Source organism: Lactuca virosa, chromosome 9 (assembly GCF_052849685.1).
Source record: "Lactuca virosa cultivar CGN04683 chromosome 9, Lactuca_virosa_CGN04683_v6, whole genome shotgun sequence".
Lineage (NCBI taxonomy): Eukaryota > Viridiplantae > Streptophyta > Magnoliopsida > Asterales > Asteraceae > Lactuca > Lactuca virosa.
In genome coordinates this window covers 277983373-277995664 of record NC_136434.1, presented here as the reverse complement: position 1 = coordinate 277995664, position 12292 = coordinate 277983373, and the positions used below count along the sequence as shown (strand labels likewise).

The following is a 12292-nucleotide window of genomic DNA, read 5'->3' as shown; positions in this document are numbered from 1 at the left end:
AAACTCCATTGTCTTGTTCCAAGTTTTACACTAAAAACTCTTCTTCTTACACTCTATTTTTGTGTTTAAGCTTTTGGAACACCATAACTTCAAGAATCTCTTCAAGAGAGCAAGCTAGAACCGAAAACCTTCTCTATCTTCCTATACAAACCGAAAAAGCCCCAATGTGAGCTTTATACCCCTTATTTTCGAGTTTTTCTTCTTTTGGGGGAGGATACAAGTCTAGTCTTGTGTAGAATCTTTGTATTTGCTTGCATGTGAATGCTTTATATGTTTATGTGTGTGAAATGTTGTGATTCCATGCTAAAAATCCATGAACTCGAGATTTATACAAGTATCAAGTTGTTGGAAACAAAGTTATCTTGTGTAACTTACATGTTTTGTTAGAACAAATTTGTTAGAACAAGGAAAATGTTAGAACAAATTTGTTGGTCATGAAAGGTTGAAGAATAGAAAAATATGGGAATTTACACTTAAAATTGTAAATTTTTGAATATATAAACTTTTACCACAATATTTGTAAAAATGGGTTATTTGTGATAATTTTGGCAAAAATGGGTCATCTATGACAATTTTAGTAAAAGGGGGTCATTTATGACAAATATGATAAAATGGGTCATTTATGACAATTTTGGTAAAAATGGGTCATTTATGACAATTTTGGTAAAAATGCGTCATTTATGACAATTTTGGTAAATATGGGTCATTTATGATAATTATGGTAAAAATGGGTTATTTTTGACAATTGTAGTAAAAATGGGTTATTTTTGACAATTGTAGTAAAAATGGGCAAATTCATTTTTTTTCCACTAAAGTTTCATAAATACGTAAAACAAAATAAAAATTTAAGTTTTATATGTATTGTGGAAAAATCGAGATATGTAAAAATTATTATTATTATGGTTTAAAACCGAAGGTAATACGTTATTTTTACATCTATGAAGATCATTAAGATATTAGAAATCATTTATAACTATCGTTATAAATAAATTAATATAACTGGTAAGCAAAGCAGAGTTCTTACGACAGAAATATGCGCGAGTCATAAAACTGCAGTTATAAACTTACCTTGAGAACATCGCATACATTATTCTATAAATTCGCGTAATTTTGTTGAGGATCTTGTGAGACACTCCTTCACCGTACCTACCTAGCGTACATCGTAAGTCCTGTAGTTATAACCAGAGTCTCCTGGAGGGAGAGCGAGGTAATTGTGTATAGATTTATACGGGATTCACACCCCACACCTGAGCTGTTCGCTACAGCTAGACGGGCCAGTCTAGGGTGTCAAGGATCTTTAGAAACGGACGCCTGAAGAACGTCAAGACAGGCGTGTTAGTCATATTAGTATGGTTATAACGACTCACATATAGAATAACAACATTATTTGAATTTACAAAGAATATGCACTCTACTAGTTTTAAAATACACAACTATGTTTCGTCTATTTTGTAAACAAATTTCACCACTCTGGTGGTCTTAGGGTTTTAATACCACAACTTTTCGTATAATAGAAAATATAGGATTTTCTGAGAACACTTTCTATATAATGTCAAACAAGGAAACAAAAGGAACATGCATGCAATTATACATGATCTGAAACGAGACTCACAACTCTTTTATATACAAAAAATATTGGATTTTATGGAAGTTTACAAACTATTAGAAAGTTTTCTGATAAATATGCTTATGAACTCACCAACATTCTATGTTGACGCTTTTCAAAACGACTTGTATTCTCAGGGACTCAGTAAGCAGGTTTTGCAGCTATGGATTTTGGATAATTGTTGTATTTTTGAAATATCATACATTGTGTTATTTTTGATGTAATTTCATGAACAAACACAAAGTTGTAAACAATGCATGTTGGTATCTGAAATGTATGATGTTTGGTTGCTATGTATCATTTATAATCAACTGTTATGATATTATAAGATGAAGTCACCTGCCCCCGGACGTTTCCGTCGTCCCGGTTCGGGGGTGTGACGGGGAGCCACCAAGAATCCCATCAGAAGTTCGAAGTTTTCTTGGGCTGGCAGGATACTATCAAAGGTTTATACAAGACTTCTCGCGTATAGCTGCACCGCTAACTACCCCGACAAGAAAAAATGTAAGGTTCGAATGGAAGACAGAGCAAGATAATGCCTTTAACGTCTTAAAGGAAAAGCTTAGCAATGTACCAATATTATCATTACCAGAAGGCAATGATGGCTTTCTTGTTTATAGTGATGCATCCAAGTTAGGCTTGGGGTGTGTTTTGATGCAAAATGGTAAGGTGATTGCTTATGCCTCACGACAGTTGAAGGTTCACGAGCGTAAAATACCCAACGCATGATATAGATTTGGCAGCAGTAGTGTTGCTATAAAGATTTGGAGACAATATTTGTATGGGACCAGGTGTCAGATCTTCACTGACCACAAGAGTCTGAAATACTTGTTTGATCAGAATGATTTGAACATGAGACAACAACGGTGGATAAAGCTATTAAAAGATTACGATTGTGAGATATTGTACCATCCGGGGAAGGAAAATGTTGTAGTTGATGCTCTAAGTCGCAAGGAAAGAGGGGAACCACCTAAGACTCGGATGATGAAGATTAATGTAACCACCAACTTACTAGATGTTTTGAAAAAGAGTTAGGAGGAGGCCTCGAAGGAAGATAAGTGGAAAAGTGAAAGAGTGTTGGCAGTAATACAATGATTGGAACAGGATAGTCATGGCTTGAAGTGCTTCCAGGGAAGGGTTTGGGTATCACGAGTGGGTGATGTGCGTAAATTACTTCTCAAGGAGGCGCACATGTCGAAGTATTCTATCCATCCAGGAACAAACAAGATGTATCTCGACTTACGAAAATCTTACTGGTGGCCAGGGATGAAAAAGGATATAGCCTATTTTGTTGAAAGGTGTTTGACGTGCTTGAAGGTGAAGGTTGGGCACCAAAGGCCTTCCTATTAGTTACAGTCAATGGAGATTCCAATGAGGAAATGGGATCACATCACAATGGACTTTGTGAATAAGCTACCAAGGACACCAAAAGGTTATAACGCGATTTGGGTAGTCGTGGATAGATTAACCAAATCAGCGTACTTCCTTTCGATTAAGGAGACGTACCCGTTGGAAAGGTTAGCTAAGTTATACATTGACGAGATAGTGAAACTACATGGAGTTCCATTGTATATTGTTTCGGATCGGGATAGTCACTTTACGTCGACATTTTGGGGTAGCTTCCAACGATAAATGGATACTCGAGTAAAATTAAGCATTGCATACCATCCGCAAACAGATGGGCAAAGTGAACGGACAATACAAACCTTGGAAGATATGTTACGGTCTTGTGTTATTGATTTTGGAGGGTCTTGGGAAACTCATTTGCCGTTAATCGAGTTTGAATACAACAATAGGTATCATGGAAGTATAAAAGTCGCACCATATGAGGCTGTATATGGTAGGAAGTGTAGAACTCCATTATGTTCAAATGAGATGGGGGGGGAACAGTTGGCTGGACCTGAACTTGTTCAGCAAACTACCGACAAAATCCAGGCGATTAGGGATAACATTAAGGTTGCTCAGGATCGGTAGTAGAGTTATGCAGATAAGCATAGAAAGCCAATAGTGTTTCAGGTTGGTGATAAAGTTATGTTAAAAGTGTCCCCATGGAAGGGTGTTTTGCGTTTTGGTAAACGAGGGAAGTTAAGTCCCCGCTACGTTGGACCCTTCATAATTAAGGAACGGATTGAAGAGGTGGCCTATCGATTGGAGCTAACAAGGGAAATGCATGGAATTCATATCACATTCCACGTCTCTAATTTAAAGAAGTGTCTAGTAGACGACGCCATGGAAGTGCCACTTCAAGAAATTAAAGTTGATGAAAAACTACGATATACGGAAGAACCTGTCGCAATTATAGATCGAAAGGTTAGAAAGCTAAGGAATGTGGAGATACCACTGGTGAAAGTACAGTGGAAGTATCATAAAGGTTCAGATGCGACATGGGAAACCGAGCGAGATATGAAGACTAAATACCCTTATTTATTTGCTTAATTCAAATTCCGAGGACGAAATTTTTCGGGGGGGGGGGGGGGGGGGAAAGTTTTTTAATAGATCATTTCAAAATAAAAAAAAAATATAAACATATTATATTAATATAAAATAATGATTACTTCAAAGTTAATAATTCAATTAGAGGCAAATTATGAAGATTAATGTAAACACCGTCACTTTCATTGGGGCAGTATATTCGAACAAATGGAAGGGGTTCATCAGTTATGGACTTAGGTAGTATATATAGTTTTAGAAATTGAATGAAAACCCCACAAGAATTTTGGAAATCGGTTGGGAATCGAAGGAGAAATAGGGATTGGAAGTTCTTGAAGATATTTTCGGAGTTCTCTTGAAATTAAGGGATGATTACTCAATTAAGCTTGATATAGTTGAATAGATAGATTGATATGCATGCTAAACATATTTTGGTTCAATCCCTTGTCTCAATTCGATCTAACCAGTGGTAATTTGACAAAAAAAAAATCTAAAAGGTGCAATTTTGGTATAATGAAACCTAAAATTCGCATGGTTATGAATTTAATTATTATAATTGTAATTGGGATTATGTAACTAAGAAGTGGAGATGTTTAATAGTAATTATTATACTACTTTCTGACTAACCAAAGGGCTCTCAGAAAGGACTTAACATCAAGTTTTATTATCCATTTTAGAGTAGTAATTCTAAATGGAGGAAATATTATAATTTGTTCAATAAGATTATTACAAAAATAAAAACGTCGCCAATGGTTACTGAACGAGACATGTGGGTAGTTGAACCAAAATATCACGTAGGATGTTATTTTTCTTTGGGGATTGTGGCCTTAGGAAAATATGTTGGTTAAATGTAGGGTGCGTATAACGTAGCAAGATTTGGTTAAGACCTGGCGCCAACGAGGTGAGTTTCGTGTGAATTTTGCGGTTGCTTGCATGAAAAGTTGATTATGATTTATTTGCAATTACATGTTACCGTTGTTATTGCTATGAGTATTTATGTGGATTTTTGTGAACTATTTCATTTAAAGGGGGTGAAAAGGGTGGGGGACATATGTATAGGGAACGGGTGTATTAACTACACAGTCTTATTATTAGTCGTCGTATAGGGTGTCGGTACGCGGCGGAGAGCTTGGGCTCTGATTAATTAGCCGTAAGCATATTTGTTGTGCCCGACGGAGGGACTTGTTCCCTGGAAATGAAGTAGTTCCATAATATGTCAACAAGGTTGGAAAGAAATGAAAAGAATTATATTTGATAAATTGTTGCATTTGTTTTTAATTTATTTACGACAATATACATGAAAACCACGAACTCACTAGGCCCTAGGCTTAGCCATTAGAATCTTTAAATGTACGCAACCCAGGAAATAACGTAGCAAGTGGCAGCGGGAAGGGAAAGGATAAAGCTCAAACTTGAAGAAGACGACAAGAGGAGGACATAACGCACCAAGTGTTTATTTAAATTTCTATTTGCTTCCGCTATTATTATTATTAATGATATAGTATTTGGATATTAGAGGTTTTTTAGATCATATTAAGATAATAATTGTATTTGAAATTTGGGGTGTCACAATATAGTAGCTAGATACGGGAAGAGTAAGACAGTTAAAGGAATTTTTTTGGGAGGCTTGTAGAGCCTATACAATTGATGGTTTTGATGCTGCCATGGACCTCATGAAAAAGACAAAAGAACTGGTATGGGAACACTTACAAAGTATAAATCCTGAAACTTGGTCTAGGGCACATTTTAGAGGGAACCGATACAATCTTATGTCGTCCAACAGTGCGGAGTCTATAAATGCATTATCTAGAAATGCACGTATGGTGTCGATACTGATGTTGATCGACTTTTTTCTTGTAACAATGCAACAATGGTAGTTTCAAAGACGTAACTTTGCATGTTTTAAGTTTTAATATTAATGTTTGTGTTAAATGTTATTGATCTTAACTCTGTAGTTGTCTACTTTTTAAGCGGAAGCAACAACAACACTTACCCCTTGGGTCAATGATATTGTAAAAGAAAATAAAAATTCTTTTAGTAATTGGGATGTTCGCATGGTCTCAAGTAAGAAATGCGAGGTCAAAAAGGGGGCACAAAACGTCATTGTTGATTTCAATCAAATGACATATACATGTAGGCATTGGTAACTTGACGACATACCTTGTTGTCATGTCATAAGAGTGTTAACAGTCAACAATTACCAAGACTGCTCGATGTTTGCATTAAATTCTTACCATACCGAAACATTGAGGAAAACATATGAGGAATCAGTAAACCCTTTGACAAATCCATCCAAATGGGAGATCCCCGATGATTTGATGATTGTTAATCCACCTATAATTGATAAACGCCAGCCAGGGATGCCAAGAAACACAGACCGCATTCCATCCCAAGGCGAGGGTCCAATTAGAAAAGAGTGTTCTACATCCGGTCAAGCAGGACACACGTGAAACAATTGTTGTGGAAGGGCGTCCGGCAGTGGAGCACATCGCACAATAATTCCTGCTATGGAAATGACATTTAATATTGGGGTTTCTGCGAGTTGCTCACAGACCTATCACGCCGATTTTGATTTAAAACAACCTTAAATTGCAGAGTTGTTAATTTATTATGTATTGTAATGTTTTTATTAATTTTCTAAGATGTTGTTGTTATGCTTTTATATTTTAATTTAGTTTGAAGATTATAACAGCAAATGAAGCTTTTATATTCTAAGATGTTGTTGTTATGCTTTTATGCTTGGAAATTAACAGTAAACACACATATTAATCTAAAAAAAATAGCGAACCCAAGACGTGCTAATGTTACAATAATTTTTTAACTAATTATTAAACTCAGGGAACTGCAATGGGTACTTCTCTTTCTCGATTGCTATATAGTCATCCCTAATTCTTATTTTATCTTCCAAACGATCATTTTGCACTCGACGATGTATCATCTCTCCGTCCTTGTCAGCAAGCCTTTTTTCAGTCACTTTGATAGTCTTCTTAGTCTTTTTTATCCATTCTTAATGCTCTTTTATTTTATTTTTATTAAGGTCTATCCATTCTTGAGCTGGTTTGCATTCCGATGCAATAACTTTACGACGTTGACTGTGAAGTCGGGATGACTCTTTATCCTATTTTTGTTGTTCTTCAGCCGTTTTCAATTCTTGAAAATTTTCATCCGACATATATGGGCCTGCTGAAGTGGGTGTAAAAAAGGGGTCGACTGGATCACAGTAGTAACAATCTACTTTGTTGAATGAGCAAATTTCAAACTTCGAGGATGAACTCATAATAAAGTTGAGATTATATATGGTATTTTTAATAAGAAAACGATCATATATGTCATATTTATACATCCTAGTAATATGCAAATCATAGTCCAAAGGCAACCATTTCATAGTCAGAGTTGGAATTCATAGTCAAACTTGGAAATGACTACACATAAATTACAAGTCACTGTAGTAACCTGCAAATCGTAGTTAAACTTCGAAATGACAACACATAAATGACTATTTGACATGATAAGTCACTGTAGTACACAGAGATTCCACTACACTTGTCAAGTCCTTGTTAACTCTTTTTTTTATTATTATTATAAATAGATGTTTAATGTATATGAAATGAACACCTATATCATCTATACGAAACGAACACCCATATTTAGAAATGTCGTCGAATGTAGCAACTTCTTTGAATGCAGTACCTGGTTCCAATTCTCCACGACCATGGACGACAAATGAGGTGTTGGTTGTAACACGATGTTGGCTTAGTGTTAAGGACGGTGTAACGCCACTAGCTCCCCCACATTACCTGGTAGGTGATGAATGGACCCGCATAACAACTTTGTTCAACCATGAGATGAGAGAACGACAACACCGGATACAATCAGATATTTTCAGTAAATGGATGGATGTAAAGGGAAAAGTCACATGGTTCAATCGAGCGTGTAGTTATACGAAAATTACGAAAACTAGTTACGCAGACGACATAGAGCTTTTTGAAATTGTTAAAGATTTTTACATTTTGGAGTGTGAAGGCAAAGACTTCGAATATGAGGACGTTTGGAAGCTTGTTAAAAATAATCAGTATTTCATGTAGACGACTCTATTACTATGCAAATTTCATATTTGTAATGTTTTATGTGTAATGCTTTATGGAATTGTTATTTGTAATGTATTGTAATGTATCGTTAAAAAAAACCCAATGAGTTTTGATAAATAACATTAAACAGAGGAGGTACATCTAATATAGACGAAATACATGGTATGTCTTGGTCTTCGTCCCTCCTAAAACAAATTAACATATTTATAATGTATGTAAAAGTCCAAACATAAAATTTAAATAAATAAAATAAAATATAAAAACCTTCATCATCTCAAAAATCTTGTTCACATCAACCCATTTCAATTTTATGGCTGCACTCCATCGCTTCATCCGAGGTGTTTCTTTGTTTTTTTCATAACGCAAAACCACCACCTTGAACAAATGGAAGCATCTCATATAGCCATATCTATAATTTTAGCAATTATGTTAACAACAATTATAACAACTAAAATACTTGCTATATCCTAAAAAATAATTGTATATTTGTATGCCTTGAATGGCGCCGTAAATCCTGACACGGAGTATTTGAAAGTTTGATGAGGCTCAGGTAGTGATTAATATTTATCGATCTTGTTCCATGTATCCTGAAGGTCATCGTAGGTGAAGTCCCACAAATAGCTACCCAAACAAAACTACAATAAAATATTGTTAATTATAATAAAAATTATCATAAAAAATATAAAACTTTCAAAGTTAACAAATAATACATGTTCCACCCATCCAAGTTCTCAGCAAAAAAGAAACCAGTTTTGTGGCACCCGATCATTTGCTTCTTTTCCTAAAAAGCCTTCACACAAAACGTATATCAGACACGCTCTAACTGCATCATCGTCGGTAGCTGCTAAGAATGACTGATTTAAAATATAACTTTTAAAATCACAGATTTTCACCGAACTATTTGTGTGGTTCAGAAAGAAACGTTTCCGTAATAAACATCTTTTTTTACTACTAATTTTTTTCTGACACTTTTCTTTCCAATCATTTTTGGATAAACTCCAAAATTAAACCCGATTATCAAACAAATCTATTCTGGGCCATAAACTATTTTAGTATCCCCCAATTTAAAATACAATCGTTTTATGCCATCTAGGGATACTACTGCGTCCGGCCGTAACTGATGAAGAAACATCTTATAAAACAGTAACCCGTCCCCTTGTAATTGAGCGACGTCCAACAATTAACCAAACACAGTGTTTCTAAAAATTTTCCATCGCACACCATGCAATACTTCAAATATTTGTCATATGTTACATCCCGATCCTTTTAGGTTAACAACAACTTTAACATTTACATTTCTATAATCATGCTGCAATACAACAACATGTTAGAAAACATATTATTGTAATAAAAACTGAACACTTATGAACTATTATATTTAAAAACATTCGACAATTTAAATCACAAAATAAACTAAATATCTATTTACAACAAGGATAAATAATCCAATTATATATAAAATATATTTCTATTTATTAACATTTTTTGATAAACTATATGTACAACATCAAAATGCAAAGGTACAACATCAACAAGCAACAATGATCATTATTATATCAAAAAATCATATTATTAAACATATTAACAAAAAGGTACAACCACACAATGCACAACTTACGCATTATACACTTGTACAATCATACATATACTTCTCAAATATACCATCCAAACCTCATGGCTACTAATAAAATCTACTAATTATCAAATACAACTATCAAAACATAATAAAATGAAAAAGTACAACATTATCAAGCAACAATGATCATTATTATATCAAAAAATCATATTATTAAACATATTAACAAAAATGTACAACCACACAATGCACAATTTATGCATTATACACTTGTACAATCATACATATACTTATCAAATAACATCAAAACTTCAAGGCTACTAATAAAATCTACTAACTATCAAATATAACTATCAAAACACAATAAACATTTGTTTTTTTTTTTCAAATTTTTCCGAATAAATAGTAAATAAACATGGACTAATGTTGATAAATGATGATTAAACCACAAAAGGAGTAAAGATCTTACCATATTATCAGGATTGTTCATGAAATCGTCCATAATCGCAGATGGGCTAAAAAAATCGCTTCCCAGAGAGAGTTTTCCAAGAAAAAAGAGTGAAAAATGAAGCAAATTTTTTTTCGTTTTTATACTAGCCAAAGCTAGGTTCGCAGATGGCTTCATATGTTCGCAGATCGACTAGTCCATCTGCGAACGTACAAGTTGCTAAAGCACGTCTGTGCTTTAGCGACTTGTACGTTCACAGATGGGTTGCCAAAATCGCAGATGAGCCTAATACATCTGCGATTTTGGTGGCTAAAAATGTAATTTGGGTTTTTTTGGCTATTTTCCACAAAGTAATTAACATTTTTGGCTAAATTTGCAAGTTTCTCTTTTTTTTATGATTAATATTTAAGTTGGTTTTGTCATACTTATGGCTTTTATGTGCTTAAAGTAAGAAATAGTTGTGACGGGTATCAAACTCGAGATCAAAGTTGACAAGGTTGGAATCCTACATAAGATCGTTTTTGGGTTTGCAAGATCGTAATCGGGATCCTAAGATCCCACAAAATAAAACATAAATTTAACTTATAATAAAAAAATATGAAAAATATCTCAAACATTCAGCTTTTCTTTTCAAAAATTAGAAAAACTTCAAAACATTACTCATAACTCACAACTCAAAATGATAAACGGTAAACTGATAAAGGGTAAAAAAATATAATGTGGTAAATTCATATTTTTCTTTTTAAAAACAAAAATAAAAAATAAAAGATCAAGGAAAGGTAGGATAGAAAAAATTCATTTTTTTCTTTTTAAAAATAAAAATAAAAAAAATATAATGAGGTAAATTCATTTTTTTGTTTTAAATTCCTTTTTAAAAAACAACAACAACAATAATAATAATAATAATAATAATAATAATAAAATAATAATAATAATAATAATTTTATTATTATTATTATTGTTACTATTCTCATCATATATATATATATATATATATATATATATATATATATATATATATATATATATATATATATATATATTATATTTATCCATATAATTACATTTTTACTAATATAAAACTTGTATATCTTTATATACATTTCAATTTGTATGTAAATACATATATAAAAGTTATCACTTCTTAGTTGTGTTTAAATATGTTAAATATTTTTAGATACATATAAAAAAATAGTTTTATATATTTGTACATACTTAATCATACAAATTTTATATAGGTATACGAACATATTGATACACTACAAGAAAAAGACCCTTTTACGACGCGCAAACCACGACACTCGTTGATTTATGTTACGCAAAAGAGAGTGACATTAAAAAAGTGTCATCTCTTAAAAAAATTTAAGGATAGAGGTCACGCATTATTGCGTGCCCTTAATTACCGTCTCATGTAAAAAAATTAAAAAGACAGAGGGCACTTTATCTAAAATGTGCGTCCTCTGTGAATGTCGTTTTATATTTTTTTAAGGAACGCGCGTCTCTCTTCTTAGAAGGAAAATGAAATCCCCAAAAATTTTAAACCTCGCGTTCTTCTCCTACATTCGTATCGATCTGTTCTCTAACATCTCCTCTCCTTCATCTGCACCCCTCACCCACACCGACTCTTCAGGCCTCACACGGCGATGATGTTCAGGCCCTCTCGACCAACACTTCATCCACCATCGCCGTTCCATTTATATGAGCCCTAAGAATTAACGGAGATGGAGAAGACTATGGAACAATCAATGTACATCAAGTTTAAGGTTACAGGTCTAAGATTCCGTCCAATAATTGTACTCTCTCTCTCTCTCTCGCTCTCTCTCTCTCTCTCTCCCGCCCTCTCTCTCTCTCTCTCTCTCTCTGTTTTTCTTGCAATTGATTTTTGAAAAAAAAATTATTGATAATCACCGTCTTCATCTAAGTCAAGAAATTTATGGATGTTTGATTCACTAATCACTATCCTCAATCCAATCCCAGAAAGAGTTCAATTTGATCGTTTTTCTCATGTTCATGATGTTTTTCTTCTGAGAAATAAGTCAAAATATGGTTGATGTTTCATCCTCTACATGTCTCTATTACGTTTGAACCCTAATTTTAGACACCAGTGTCTCTTTTTTTTCTTGCGACTTCGTTCTCACTCCTTC

At 33.6% G+C, this 12292-nt stretch overlaps 1 protein-coding gene across 1 annotated transcript; it reads left to right on the top strand.

Annotated features, from left to right (window-relative positions):
- The first annotated feature begins 2965 nt into the window (after positions 1-2965).
- On the top strand, positions 2966-4042 carry LOC145140566 (uncharacterized). The gene is made up of 3 exons (XM_079074011.1): positions 2966-3123; positions 3403-3562; positions 3662-4042. Exons 1-3 carry the CDS (start codon positions 2966-2968, stop codon positions 4040-4042), a joined length of 699 nt encoding a protein of 232 aa, XP_078930137.1.
- The last annotated feature ends 8250 nt before the right edge of the window (positions 4043-12292 follow it).